The sequence below is a fragment of the Cydia splendana genome, chromosome 17 (assembly GCF_910591565.1).
Source record: "Cydia splendana chromosome 17, ilCydSple1.2, whole genome shotgun sequence".
NCBI classification, from domain to species: Eukaryota; Metazoa; Arthropoda; class Insecta; order Lepidoptera; family Tortricidae; genus Cydia; species Cydia splendana.
This window is the reverse complement of record NC_085976.1, coordinates 9,732,088-9,747,995: the sequence shown is the minus strand read 5'-3', so window position 1 is coordinate 9,747,995 and position 15,908 is coordinate 9,732,088. Positions and strand designations below refer to the sequence as shown.

The 15,908-nt window shown below is 37.7% G+C and overlaps 1 protein-coding gene across 1 annotated transcript in view; it reads right to left on the bottom strand.

The window, feature by feature from the left end:
- Positions 1-24: 24 nt before the first annotated feature.
- LOC134798779 (mucin-2) overlaps positions 25-15,908 on the bottom strand; it is a 93,830-nt gene continuing 77,946 nt past the window's right edge. Inside the window, exons 6-12 of the mRNA XM_063771154.1 lie at positions 4,975-5,139; positions 4,192-4,428; positions 3,472-3,609; positions 2,545-2,830; positions 1,885-2,070; positions 1,110-1,294; positions 25-182 (exon numbers count right to left, since the gene is read on the bottom strand). Of these exons, the coding sequence (XP_063627224.1) occupies positions 129-182; positions 1,110-1,294; positions 1,885-2,070; positions 2,545-2,830; positions 3,472-3,609; positions 4,192-4,428; positions 4,975-5,139 (1,251 nt within the window). The 3' untranslated portion in view covers positions 25-128. The remainder of the gene's footprint in view (positions 183-1,109; positions 1,295-1,884; positions 2,071-2,544; positions 2,831-3,471; positions 3,610-4,191; positions 4,429-4,974; positions 5,140-15,908) is intronic.

Genomic DNA, 15,908 nt, shown 5'->3' with positions numbered 1-15,908 from the left:
TGGCGTCATTGACGTCAGCATGTTTTTTCTCGGGTATTGGTATTCTCGGGTACAGTAGGTTATTGGCACAAGTCGTTACTTATCTAATTAGTATTGAATGTCATGGAGGGAAATCGGCAGTGGCGGGCTTATATGGTGTCGACACCCCCGCCGTTCAGCTTGTTGCCGTACTCGCTTAGCACCTGAAAATTACAAAAAATGTTAATGACTGCGTTGATACTGTCGGAACGAATAAAACGACGAGATATGCAACGAATGAATAGGTATTTTAAATATGTTTGCTAAACAATACCTTAACTGAACTATAATTTTTTTTTAATACTATTGGCCTCTATGGCATGAGAAATCAAGATATCTGTATACCTTCTGCGCGCTCTCCCTCCCTCCCTCTCTCTCTCTCTTGCTCTCTCTCTGTCTCTGCTTTCAGGCTGTCTGCCTTCAGGTCTTGGATAAAAATCGTTTAAACGTGATTTTCTAGTCACTCAAGTATTGTTTGTCAGATGTAAGGTTGGTATACAATTTTAAATTTTACAAACCCAAAAGCAATCTGGCTACAAGAGATTTATTGCTTGTTCTAAGGAAAAACTCTTCTTCTTCCTGCTAGACCAGTTCCCATTTACTTGGAGTTCTATGAAAAAACGTCGCAACGAAATTGTCGAACGCCAACTTTGGCACGATTTTTTCGCGGTTTTTAGGGTTCCGTACCCAAAGGGTAAAACGGGACCCTATTACTAAGACTCCGCTGTCCGTCCGTCCGTCCGTCCGTCCGTCCATCCGTCCGTCCGTCCGTCCGTCTGTCACCAGGCTGTATCTCGTGATCTGTGATAGCTAGACAGTTGAAATTTTCACAGATGATGTATTTCTGTTGCCGCTATAACAACAAATACTAAAAACAGAATAAAATAAAGATTTAAGTGGGGCTCCCATACAACAAACGTGATTTTTGACCGAAGTTAAGCAACGTCGGGCGGGGTCAGTACTTGGATGGGTGACCGTTTTTATAGAAAATGGTACGGAACCCAACCCTTCGTGTGCGAGTCCGACTCGCACTTGGCCGGTTTTTACACCTCTTCTACTATTAATAGCGCTTTACTAATGGTACTACTAACCTTATACAGGAAGATATAGTGGTGTCGGTTGGAGAGCGAGTGCGGGCGCTGCGCGCGCAGCTCGCGCACGACGCGCGGCACGTCGGCCGCGTGCGCGGTGAGCGCGCGCGCGCACACATCCAGCGCGATCAGCGCGCACGAGCGCCCCGCGCCGCTTGCGCATACCACCGTACACGGTCGGACTCCTGGACAAAGTCATAATGTATATTTTAATGACATTTACATAATATCTATAACTTGGCATTCACTTTTAATGTTTAACACACTTTTCATTTTAAATGTCGTTAAAAGATGGGTCTTCTGAAGTGTTGATTACAAAATACGCGACTCATCATCTCCTCGGCCTTGGCCGGAGAATACACATTCACGCCGTTAGACTGCGTGCTTCAGTTGCTACTGGTTGCTGATCCTTACCTTTCGCCACAGACGCAGCCTTCATCCTACTGAACGTACCATCAGTACCTCGTCTCACCGCGTCATCTAATAGTCTGGCCAGCAATACTTCTAACCCTTTCTACCATATGAACCTTACTTTTCACCTCATATGCAGCATTCGTCCGGCTGAGCCTGCCGTTAAGGGGTCCACAGATTACCAGGTCGCCGGACGATATCAGCCTGTCAGTTTTTCGTAACTGACACCTTTTGCGTTTAACTGACAGGCCGATATCGTCCGGCGAACTGGTAATATGTGGGCCCCATTAGTGGCTCACTTCATTGCGTCATCTCTACCGTGGCCCGAGAAGCAAAATCTATTTATCTGTTGGCTGGACCTTACCTTCCACTTCAGCCGCAGCCTTCATCCTGCTGAGCGTGCCGTTGGTAGCTTGGCCTCGTCGCATCATCTCCTCGGCCTTGGCCGGCGAGTATACGTTCACGCCGTTGCCGGGGCTGCCCTCTTCTCGCAGCTTGGACAGGTTTCCGTAGGAGGAACGGCTGCCGTCGCCGTAAATTACTTCTACACCTGAAATGTTAAATCAGGAATTAATTTCCTTACTCATTGAACGCCAAAAGCAACAGGAATTCCCGTGCGCATAATGTAATTTTGACGGATATACTTGTCTTTAGGTTATCAATCAATCAATCAAATAATTTATTTTAGAATGAAATTCCATATAAATTTACCAATTTACAATAAAATAACTACAATAAAATTAAAATTAACTAAAGTATAATTAAATATTAATATTACCATTAGGTAATTCTTAAAAACTATGTTAGCACACAAGATACAAATTATTAGAGAAATGTGAAGATTTATATAAGGTATCTACACTTATTTAAATTTATGCTACTAGACTCGTCATCTCAGACACAGATACCTATATTCTTTATATTTTAGAAGCAAAAACAAAAAAATCTTCGATCAAGTTCCCAGTTTTCTATCGTTTGGTTGTTACTTTGCTAGAAAAGAGACATAAATCGTCTCAAAACTTACCTTCTTCATCATATTCTTTGGCTGACTGTGATACTTTCATGTAACTCCTCATTTCCGACAGGAAATCCAGCACCGAGTCATAATCATCAGGGACTCCCTTCGCCGGCCAGAAGTACCAGAGGTGCGTGACCTCCCTCCACGTCCTGGTCGTCAGGTTGATGACCTGGACGCTGGAGACAGCGTATTTGTCGCGCTGTTCGCGTTTCTTGAGCATGATCTGGAACTCGCCGAAGGTCCGCTTGTTGTCTGACACTTCTGATGGGGGAAGGTATTCATAGCATTTTTCCTGGAATGACATAAGAGCAATTCGTTATTATGCCAGATCGATAAAATCAGAGCGTATACATAAGTTATCGAAATGAGCGGTGGGATGTCGCTTTTCATGTGCTTGATAGCTAGGTATTAGTATTATGCCAAGTCTTGGTCCAATTAATGGATTATTAGAGGCCTACTAGCCTAGATAACACTCGCAGAGAAACAAACCGAAACGCTGTTTGTCTCTATCGCACTAATATGAAAGAGTGATAGAGGGACAATAGCGTTTCGTTTTGTTTTCTGCAATCGATTGTCATTTTGGCTAGGCCCCGATACTCGTAATAATGCAAGTATGACGGTTCATATATGACCTCCTCGAGAAAGAGTCTCTTTCTGAATTACTTATCTACTCTAAAGTAACCATGCAGCTCTGGAAGGGAGCATTCTGATCACGCCGTAATTGTTAGTTGTTAAAGTCTCTCTAATTCTCTGTTAGAATGCTCCCTTCCACCCACGTGGTCACGAACCCATCACCTATTAGACTCGCACCTATTTCGGCATGAGGAAATGGAGGAATAGCTAACGATTCATTTAGAACGCCTATACTCAGCTTTAATTCACAACCTACGACTTTATTCAAAACTAATGATAACTCCTTTGAATGATACTCACAACGCCGTTCTCCATGTACTCTGTCAGCATGACGATGACGCGCGAGTTCTGCTCCCACACCATGCGCCAGAAGTCCGCCACGGTGTTGGGCAGCGGCGCCTGGCACGCGATGTAGTAGTTCTTGATGTTGCCCGGGCCCTGTAATAGTTGATAGAATATAGAATTTATACACAAATCATATTGCAAACTTATCAGAAAACATGTACCTGTCTACCTACTGGTACGTCTGGTACATACATCGGAGTAGGTACTATATTTTTTTATCATGCTAGCGATACTACTTTTTTTTTAATTAAAGGAAACATGGAAACATTCACCACTTTGGGCAAAACTCTTCTTCTTACGGTAGATGTCGCTAAGCGCTTCTAAAGCGTGTAAACAAAAGGAAGAAATTGAAAATATCACACGCTTTTGGTAAAGATTTTCTCACCGGTCAGAAGCTGACAGAAGAAGATAGTATCTATCCAGAGCCGTCTTAAGCTATACTGGGGCCCTAGGGCACATACGAATTTGGGGCCTTTTTGTAAAGTAAAGAAAGCGAATTAAACTATTTTTTTTTCTACTATGATCTTCTATTTATTATGAGTAATCAAATATACTGTTACTGTCTGTCCTTCGGGGCCCCCTGAGGATGGGGGCCCTGGGCACGGGCCCCGTGTGCCCTTATGGTAAAGACGGTACTGTATCTATCAAAAGTTAAGATACACCTTTTTTACTCACCGTTATATAATTAGCATTAATATACTCCGATGTGGGATCATTCCCGACCCTCTTGAGAGGCACCCTGGTCTCTGGCAGCGGCAGAACATTAGAGTATCTGTTCTTGTCTTCGCATCCTGGAGGAACTTCATCAGGTCGGACGGTGATGGAGGGAATCTCCGCGAATTCGGTGCTCATGGATTCCATGTCCAGAGCGAAATTAGCCAGCGCCGCATAGTTCATAGGGTGGGAAGTAACCTAGAATTAAGGAAAAAAGATCAGTTAGATCTTTTAAATTTATCAATACAGTAAACTCGCTATGCTATTGAAATAATATTTGTATACAATATACCTAATTAATCTCGTCACCATACAAGTGTTCCATAGTTTCGTTTCCTAACTGTTAGCGTTGGGTGCACAACGCTAACGGGTCAATAGACGGCTGTACTGGAGGTAGAATAAATCTCCACACCATAATCATGCCTTTCCTACGCTGAAGTCGCTAAAATGCTATTCAAGCTTTACGTCTACAAATACAAAACTGGAGTATCATTAAACCAGAACTCTTAGGGTAACATGCACCACCCCACTAACCTGGGGTTAAGCGGTTAATCCGTTAACCCAGTGTCAAATTGTACTGGTAACCATAGTAACTCAATGTTTAACCGGTTAACCCCGGGTTAGTCGAATGTTGCAAGTGGCCCTTATTGTCGTAACGCCTTTTACGTAGCTGATGGTTCGCCCTTGCGGGATGAAAAACAGGCGCTCTTCAATTTGTAGACATCTGAAGTCAGAATTCCTCACCTCATCATCATACGCCGGATTCCCATAGCTCCTTTTGCTAGCCCGTAGCCTCTGGTTGCCCTTGCGATGTCCGACGCTGACGCTGTCCAGGCTATACGCGTCCAAAGACACCGGGGTACAACGCTGCGCGTACACCCCCCGGCGGCCGCGTCGGCGTACCACCAGCTGAAAATAGGGAACCTGATATTATGCTTCATTATAAATTCATTGTACAGATGCCATCAAATGGCACAATAGAAGGCAAAGGCTGAACTTGCTCATGCTTGACTCGGATAACTGGAGACAGGACGGGTAACATTAGACAAAGGAAATATTCCCCAATTGCTGAACGTTGCTGACAGCAGTGTACTTTTTGTTTTACAATCAGGATTTACCAATCTTAGGCTTAATTTTGCAACTAGCTAGATTTTGACCTGAGAATTTGGGACGGGTACCGCCGTGGCCGGGTGGTCTAGTGGTCAGGACGTTAGCCACCTAAGTTGAAACCGCGGGTTAACCATTCCCGCCTCGGCCACCAGTGAGCTTGGCCACTTTTTCTTTAGTGTAAGTATAGTATCTATTTCAGTTTATAGCTAGATTAGTTGATGTTGATAGTCAAAAAATATTGTCTTCTGTTACCCTATCCGTCCCCAGTAACCCCACTTGGCGGTACGCACTGATATTATAAAGTTTGTTTTTATTGTTGGATGTTTGATGGCAACTGTACAAGCACTGGAATTACCAAACACCAGGAAAAGAAGAGAATGACATATCTAGCCCAAATACTTGAAGAAGTCAAGATGAAGACATAGGGTCCTGATGGGACTCCCTAGATTCTGCAGCGCATCTGGAATGTTCGCTGACGCCCACGTAGAGGATTTCCACGCCGTAACGCGCAAAAAGATGGTGTCTATTAGAAGCAGAATCCAGGGTAGTCCCAACAGCATTCTAAATATGTTAGCGGATAGGCCAGACAGTCTTTTGCAAAGACACTGGATGTCCGCACTAATAAACCCCCGTAGTGGGGATGTTTATTATATCAACTAACCCCGTACTGCACATAAAAAAAATTTTTTTTGAAAGTTTGTTTTAAATTTGATCATTACTAGCTGTCAATAGAGTTGAATATTATATCCGCCATAAATGGCTTCGTATGCGGTAAAGGGTTAAAAATAATACCTGTATAAATGTAATATATTTACATATGTAAGTACAAATTAACCTAGTTTATAAGTAACAGACTAACAAATGTGGACTGTATTTTGTCTGAATAAAGAAATTATTTATTTATTATTATTATTATAGAGAGGTAAGTCACTTAACGAGAACTTGGAAAAATTTAATGAGGAGTTTTTTTATTTTGTTTTTGGGGTTAGGTACCTCTTTTAACCTCGTTTTGAGGTAAGTACAAAGTTCATACCGCATAGTGCTTACCACATAATAGTTAGTGTAACTATGAACAATGAAATAGGTGCCGACTTTGTTGCAATGTTTTGGAACCGAATTTCAACTCGAGATAAATAAACAGAGAACAACGAACCGTTATGGTTTTGTCGAAGCGGATGCTATAAACTATTTAGCTGATAGATTATCGCAACGTGGCGTTTTATAAGTAGGTGGGTTTAAAAAAAAAATGAACAATTATGATAACTTTGGTCAGAGTAGTAATACGGTTTGTAACTTTGGACATACTCGTAGCTCATAGTCAAGGGCGTAAAAAAATATGTTTTTAACATTTGAAATTGCGCCGCCTCTTGAGTAAAAAACTGTTGATAAATGCAGTCATCAAAAGTAGCAGTTGAAATAACGAGCCAACCTGGAATATTTTTCCAAATATGGATAAATCATCCAAATATGGATTTCCAACGATGGGATGACGAAATTATACTCACAGTGGGACCACTCTGGACAAGGGTGGCAAGAGAATGGAAATACCGGAAGGAGTTGGAGGAGGCCTTTACCGAAAGGCACACTGAACTAAAAGACTTCATATAAACATTCATAACTAAATTACTTACTGAAATCAACAAACATGTTCAGAATAACGGGCTATATAAATCAATATAAAGAAATGGATAAATCATTACAGTTCACGTTCAAAAGGTAGAGAATGGTAGATAGTACTTTTGGCGTATAATCTGATCCGCTACTTTGATGCTGACTGTACGCATACATCGGAGCGGCAAAAACACGTTACCACTACTATTACTATTAGATCTCATTACGGGGGTGACATTGTCACTGCGTGACAAAACCCTTAAAAAAAAAAAGGATAAAAAAAAAAAAAAAAAAAACACGTTAAACACGCCTCTATTATCAATGCGTTAAAGTGTATGTTTTGAGCACGTTGGCCGTTCCGATATATCTGGTGGTGAATTCACAAACATAGATTATAGCTTTGTGTAGACCTTGCTACAAAGAAGTGTTTCAAAGCTCGTGAAGGCATGATTACATTCTTGGTCTAATCGTTAATTATTAGAGCTGTCAACAAATTCTTAAAAATGCTTACGAACGTCTGAGTGTGCCGTGAGAAGCCATCGGAGACTCAGCGCTTAGTAGGTACCACTTAGAACTAATTTATGAAGTGCCCTAGTATGGGCCGTTGTCCATTGTTGGATACGATACGAAATATCGTATTAGTTCTTGGAAGATAAGGAGTTGTCCAAATAGCTGAGTATTATATGGGTTATTTAAAATGTCTATTTTAATCTGGTCAGACATTTTATTTATAACAGCAGGTTTTAGGACAATATTTAATTAATTGTTAAAAAGTTATTATACTTTAATTCCGAAATATTAATTTGTATAAAATTGAGGAATATTTTATTTTATAAGTATTTTATCTTTCTTTTTGTCTTTAGGGTTGTCAAAATTCAAGTCATTATCTTTTCTCTGGCCGTGCACGCAAAGGGACGTCAAGTTGTACCAACCCTAATAATGGCTCGGAGCAATGCTGAGCCGAACGGAGCCGAGAATACCCGAAAAGAGGAGTGTCCCCTGGCACAATAGAGCACTCAAGGGGCAGCATCTCCATATTGGCGTAAACTGACAATGTAAAATTAAAATTTCTCGACCACTCGTACCTACATATGTCGCAATGGAAACGCGCCGCCGGTCCGTCATCGGGTTTTGTTTATAATTCGCGTTGTAAAAACATCCTCCGAGCGATACGGCGACACTTAGGCTTAGCGAAATAATAGGTACAGACCGAAGAAATTACAGGACAGTTAGGGATGTGCAAAATAAAGTCCGTATACGCTCAATAATTATTTTTGTGGTGCGTATACCTAATAAATTTAATTACCAGCGTCTAATAATGTAACTGCAACTAGATATAAATAATAATAAAAATCTCATAGGCATATTTACATAATAAACATCAGTCGAACACGACTCACACAAACTGACCGAAAACATTTTAAGTACCTATAGTCTAGGGGATAGCGCGAGTTGTAACTAGTGTTAATAAGTTAAACTGGACATATAGATATAGTTGAAATTTTTTAAGCTGTAGGACTATGAGAGCTCGCATTTCTAAACGGTCAGCTTAAAAAATTATACACTACCCACCAGTGGCGGCGCGTCAAACATATCCATAGGCAAGCCGGGGCTAATTTGGCTTACATGTTTCCTTTACAACTCTGCCCAAATGTCCAAAAACAGGCAAGCCGGTGGGGATCGGCTTTTATGGACGCGCCGCCACTGCTACCCACCAATAAACCCCTGTTCATGTTAACCCCCTGGCTCTAGTGCTGCTCCTTAGATGCAAGATCCCTACTTTACCTTTTTTAAGGCCATATAAATGTTTTATTTAGTCAAAAAAATTGCTATTTCAATTTAAAATCATAAAATACCTGTTTTAAAATTTAGTTTCTATGAATTAGAGCTTTATCAATGAAAGTTTCATACAATATCTATTTTGACTTCAAATCAAATATCTAGGCCGCTTGTTAAAGTATTTTTTATGTAGTCCTACCTACTGATTGAACTTATTATTATTTATATTTACCTATAGGTACCTATATCAGCGCCTTTGCTAAATAGCTCTTAATCCGGTAAATATATAAGGTAAATTCTAACATTTTAGTACCCATGACAAAATTATAATAATATATCCGCTTAATAACCATCGCTGGTATCAGAAATCCTTTACACACACAATCAAATCGATACACTTAAAATAATTGGGCTTACAAAACCACCCACAAGTTTTCCTTTCATCGCTTCCATCCCTGTCAAAAGCTCGCGGCAGCACTTTCGTGCAGCCATGCCTGCGCGTGCGCTGCCCTAGCTGGCACCGCCCAGCGCTCTGCGCGTTGCGCATAGTGCCCATGCCCACATCCACGTAGCATATCGCGTCGCGAGGACCGCTCCCAATACAATACCAATTTTTATATTTCCGAATAATTTGGACACTTTTACATATTTTCATTTTCTGGTAAATTTGAAAAACTTGGTCCCTTCTTTTAATTTTTATAATTCTGAATTCATTTGCATAGTTCCTTTATTATTTTTGACCATTTAAGTCATTTTTAGTTTTTAGTAAATTTTAAAAGCTTGGTTATTCTGAATTGTTTTGCATTTCCTTTGTGAAATCTGACGGTCGGTGTTCATTGTAACTTTTACTATTTTTTTTTCTCAAGTGTTAATTATTTTTAAAATATTGTTTTGGGAGCCTGATAACATTGATTAGTTAAATTTAGCTATAATTTGTTCCGTTTTGTTAATATCAGTGCTTCGTGCGTCATAGAAGATGGGTTTGCGGTAAGTTTCTTTATCGTTAATTAATTTATAATATTTAAAACTTTCGCGTTTTGAACACATATTAACTCATATTTATTATATATTTTTTTAATAAATTTGTTAAGTTTTCCTGCTACTTGTACATATTGTACTTATTACAGTTTTGAATTCTCGTTTTCATAATACTAAAAATATTTTTATTATACTTTAACAGTATTATTTCAAAATTACATAATACTCTAGTTCTTATTATAATACAAAATTTGGACAACATACCACTAGAAAAAAATGGCTTATTATTAACCGGGCAACTAAAATATGAAACAGGAACTTTCACTGGGCATATAATAATATAATTTGGCCGTGCATTAATATTTTAGCACCAATAAATTTATATTAGCCTCAAATTTAAGCATCATATTATAAAAAAACTGGCAGCAAAATCAAACCACCCAAAAAAAATATAGGGAACTTGAATTGATAGGTTGGCGTCTAAAATAATAAGTTGGCAACTAATATTGTAAAGCGATCATAAAATTTGGTTGTTTATATATTTGTGGTTATTATATTGGAGACTATTTATGAAGCACATTTTAAAAAGAAAACGTCTATCTATTAATTTAAAAATGAAGTTCTTTTAAAAATTTTTGTTTTGTCACTACACGGTCAACCTAACACGCTCCTCATATATATTCCCATCTAGTCGCCACGTCCCAGAGAGCTGGCGGGGCGGCGGCAGCGGCTGAAACCCTAAAACGCCGCAAATATGCTGGTCTTACAAACAACCACATATTTGCGGCGTTCGCGGTAGAGACCCTGGGGCCGTGCATGGTGTCGTGACGCTCACAATCTTTTTAAGGGCCTAAAAAAAAGACTTTTTGAAACGACGGGTGACCCTAGGGCTGGCTCATTCCTAGGCCAAAGAATAGCTATTCAACGTGGGAATGTAGGCAGCCTTATGGGCACCCTTCCGCAGGGGACAGATCTGGGGGACCTAAGATAGGTGGGTAAGTTTTATTTATTTATTTTATTAGTTTTAATTTATTTTATACTTAGTTTATACTTAATTTTAATAATAGTTTATAAGTGATGATCTTAATAATAAACGATTTTACCTTATTACTATAAGGCCTATATTTTGTACATAAACAGAATACCTAAGATACCTATATACATAAGCTTTAAATACTCCATTTTTAAATAATTTAAATTTAAACATTTAATTTGACAAACTTTAAATTGACAAATTTCCTAATCCACAAAACACCACAAATTTATTTACGTATAATACCCTACTATACTTATAGTTGAAATTCCTAATCATGAAACACCTAATGACCATTATACCATTAGGTCTTTAAATTTTTAATTACTAAATACTTCAATAGTTACCACGTTCTGCCAGAGTCAAAAGATAGGTGCGACGACGAACGAAGCGAGGAGGAGCGTGTTAGGTTGACCGTGTAGTGACAAAACAAAAAAATTTAAAAGAACTTCATTTTTAAATTAATAGATAGCCGTTTAAATGTGCTTCATAAATAGTCTCCAATATAATAATTCAGTTGCCAAATAAATATTTGGTACCTGCCTAAAAATAAACAAAAGCTGTAACGGCATTAAAATGCAACTCATATTGATATATTTTAAGGCTCCGTTTTAGTTGCCAAACTATTAATTTTAGTACCCATTTCTATTATTTTAAACTACCCAAATTCGATTAATTAGTTGACCGGTTAAATACGTGCCGAAAAAAAACATTTAGGCTACAAGTATTTATTACTTATGAAGAGCTCAATAATTATTTAAAAATTAGCGTGCGAACAATATAGAACACATATTTGTATTTATAAACAAGATTTTATCTCATTCATTACTGCGAATTTGTTTTTAAGTTTCCGTAACTAATAACGAGCCTAGAAGGATTACTTTGTTGACCATCCGTCTCCGTCCGTCCGTCTATTGGCCCTCTTTCTCAAAAAGTTGTGGAGGAATCAAGTTGAAATAAATTAAATATCGAACTATCAGGTCTGCTGACCCTTGAAGCTGTAAAAAAACATACTTCTAAATCTAAAAACCTGTGTTTTACTGTCACGATATAGCAGGGGACCTAAATAAGAGTACCTATATGAGACACAACCGTAATTTGCCTACAAAAAACGACAGCAGTTTGTCTACAAAAAAGTTCAGTTACTACAGTCAGCATCCATTCAAATAGGTGCGGATGAAATTATTCGCCAAAAGTATCTGCCACCCTGGAATACGTACTTTTCCAAATAGAGATAAATCTCTACAGTTCGCGATGAAAAATATCCCATACAGTCGAATTATCCTACGTATAGAGAGAGAGCGACCCGATCCTGCTTCGCACGGGTTAACAAATTATACACCTAAACCTTCCTCAAGAATCATTTTATTGATAGTGAAAACCGCATGAAAATCCGTTCAGTAGTTTTCGAGTTTATCGCGAACAAACATACAAACAGACAGACGCGGCGGGGGGGACTTTGTTTGAGAAGGTGTAGTGATATACCTATTATTAATTTGACAAGTAATCCGACTGAACGCAATCCAATTTATGAATTTCAATAGTTATAGGTCCTTAAACCTCAGTGTGTGAGTCTGTATCGGTCTTGGCCGGTTTTTCTAAAGTTTACCCTCTTAACAATTAACCTATCTATCACGTAGAGCATACGAATCATTTTAGTAAGGAAAAAACTGTTTTACCATAATATCCACGATCAAAAGCTAGTCAGATTCTAATGCGCTGTTGACAGACCAATTAGTCATAACATACGGTTTGATTCATTTCCTAGATATACCTATTAGTAGGTGTAGTTTTTATTAATAACATTTTACTCAAAGGAACGCCACTTATAATTAAGTAACTATTTAATAAAATTACCTACTTAACTCAGTCTGGCTCCCTACGGTCGTGTCTTAATTTATCGCCACTCGTTGTGAATTTCCTATTTACTTTTGGCACTTGTATCGTAATTTACTGTTAGGTGCTTAGGCAACATAATATAATACAAAGACCTTTGCTGCCGTCCAAGATTTTCGAACAACCATTATCTATTTCTCTTCGCCTCCTATGCCACCAGACAGAATAGTGTCTAATGACCCTAGCTCTAGATGGGTTGGTTCAAACACTAATATTATCGAAGTCGTTACGTACCTCATGACCGACATTCGCGATCGCCCACCGGTTCCGACTAATCATAAACTTATCTGACGTGTCAAATGTCTTCACTTACAGCTTCGGGTAGCCGCGGAATTTTTATCGACTGATAAACTGCATTCAACATCACACCGACAGTCTCATCTTTAATTCCTGCGCGACAGAACTCAAATTTGCTTGCGACCGTCTTATTACCTTCATGACAAGTAAGTTATTTTGTATTTTACCGTTCGGTATTAGAGTTTATGTTCGTTTGCGTTGAACTGCGCCCAGGGTCCGTCCAGGTGCGTCCAGGGTGCTTAGCCAACGTGACAGTCGTTTATGCTCAGCAGCGAATGAAACGCAACTGGCTCTGTCGCACTAATATGGACGAGTGATAAAGAGAGATGACTACGCTACGCCACGGAGCGTCAACGGTTGGCACGTTGGCTAGACACCCTGGTTATGTCATTCTTTATCTAACGAGCTTTCAGCAGAATGCCCTTGTGCAGATTGAGTTACTTCTGATTATAGCGGCATTCAAGCCAACATGTCGTTTTTAACTGTTAAGTATCGTTTATTTGAGTAAGTCATTATAATATAAAAAAGATCAGGTACCAAGCTCTATAAAAAACTTACTAGATAATAGGATGCTAATGTTTACAAGATTTAGCCTTACTCTCTTACCTCACATAACAATCACATAATCACAATTACAAATAACATAATTACATAATTAATAATTAATTACATAATTAATAATTAATAACATAATTATTAATTATGTGATTGTTATGTGAGGTTGGTTAGTAATCTTAATCCATTTAATTTAAATTATTATATCTTATTCTTTTAAGTAGTAAGGCTAAATCTTGTTAAATTAACTATACAGGAAACTCATTTAAATGTATAGGAAATTAGGAATACCCTTTGTTTTTGGGAAATTAAATTTAAATTAAGATTACTACTTCACCTCACATAATAAATATATAGGAAACTCATTTAATTATATACCGAGGATTACCTTTTTCAAGCGAAGTTTCGAATAAGTTTTCAAGTGTAACAGGGGTTGTTGTGTTCTTTTTCGTTATATTTGTTAAACAATAGGTATATCAAACTAACGAAATGTGTTTTTAGCGCCAAACTAATACTAATATTTTTTCCTAATATATTTTCAGGACTAGTCAACAAGCAGAGCAGAGACCTGATTCAATGTCAAGAGACAATGTAAGTAATAATGATAAATGATAAACATAAAAATAAAATCCCTTCTAAGCCCTACAAATATCTGTACTAGTATTGGGATGATAATTTTTATAACAAATAAATATAAATATTGTATAAAAACTTATAAACTAAAAGTAACTAAATTAGGTTTAGGGATGTTATATTTTTATTAATTTAGGATATAACTTAGTTACTTTTAGTTTATAAGTGTTTATACAATATTTATATATATTTGCTTAATGTTTCAATAAATTTGTATTACTAATTCTGGTTAAATAGATTAGTGAACAATTTATCACAATAAATGTCGGGATTTTGATAGGGGGGGTTTTAAAATTTAATTGTTGTCGTCCGTAACCTTTTCTCGCTTAAACCGCCGAAAAGGAATATGAATGTCACGGATATCTTTTGTTTTATGCAAATGAAGTCGCGAGCAGAAGATCAGATAGTGTTTAATAAAATGTTATACTATTTCAGTTTTTGGCAGAAGATTTGAACCTAGTCTGCAATGGTCTCCAAAGTAGTGAACGTAATTTATCGTGAGGCAGACCTATAGATATTATGCTCATTACTTTGGATATCTTGTACGAATATACACCGAAACCAAAAGGATGAAGATAACATGAAAAGAGATACAGAAAACGAGAAAATGAAAAGAGAAAATAGCCGCAGAAAACGAGAAAATTATAAAAGAAGAAAGCTGGCCCCGGGAAAGAAAGAAGAACGAAGGTGGATTAAAACAGGTATATTTGAATTTGTGTGTTGTGTGCGATTGTTTATACTGTTTCTTGTGTTATTTATTGTAATGTTTTCAGGGATATACATGACCATTTGACCAATAATATGCTTGCAATTTCACAAACTTGCTAAACGTATAATAGAATACCCTATAATGGATATATAGCAATAGCAATTAAATTAATTATGAAACGTAAACCACTTAATCTGCAAAATAGATACCGTAGAGTTTCGTATCTTCGCCTGGGTTTTGACACTTTTCCCAAAAAATCTCTCAAACTTGAAAGCATTTTAATCCGTTAAGGCAAAAAAACGTTTTTTAGTACTCTTAACTATTAGTATACACCACTAAAACTTTGAATTTCATCGGTTAAGTTGGTAAAAATGGCCCCAAAGGCAATAGGCGATGTTTGGGTATTTTTCCCAATCTTCGCCTATGGCATGCCCTGCCGCTAATACCTACTTTTCTGTGACTTACACATGTTAAGCCGTATCTCCTTGGAATGTGCTAATATACTGTGAACCTTAACTACACCAGACTAGGCATATATTTGGGTAGTAGGCGAAATTTGGTAACAGTCTGAAGTTGTTTTCATACATTTTCTATAATGAAGCTAGGGCTGCCAAAAATTAACCAACATGCCAAATAAAGAGGAGTAATGGTTTCTAAGTAAAAAAAAATAATTTTTGTAACAAAATTGTTTAATGGTTGCAAAATTGTTGTTATTACGTAATTGACATCAAATCAACCTTATTTACACAAAGTGAGACATAAAAATACCTATTTGGTACCTACTTAACATCGGTAAGAGTAGAAATAAACATTTGCATATAGCGTAAACTAAAATAACCAAATATAAGAAAATATTTAAATTTGGAAACAAGTAATCTCATCCACCAATTAATGTGGTACAAAAAATTTGTCAACCCTAGGGGTAGGCGAAATTTGGCAACAAGATGGACGCAAAGTACCCTCACCAATGTTTTATCCAATTGTGAATTCTAAACGTAAGCTAGCCATTAAATAATAGTTTCATATGAAAAAGAAATAGTTATAGGATATATTCATCTAAAAAGTTTAACATTACCG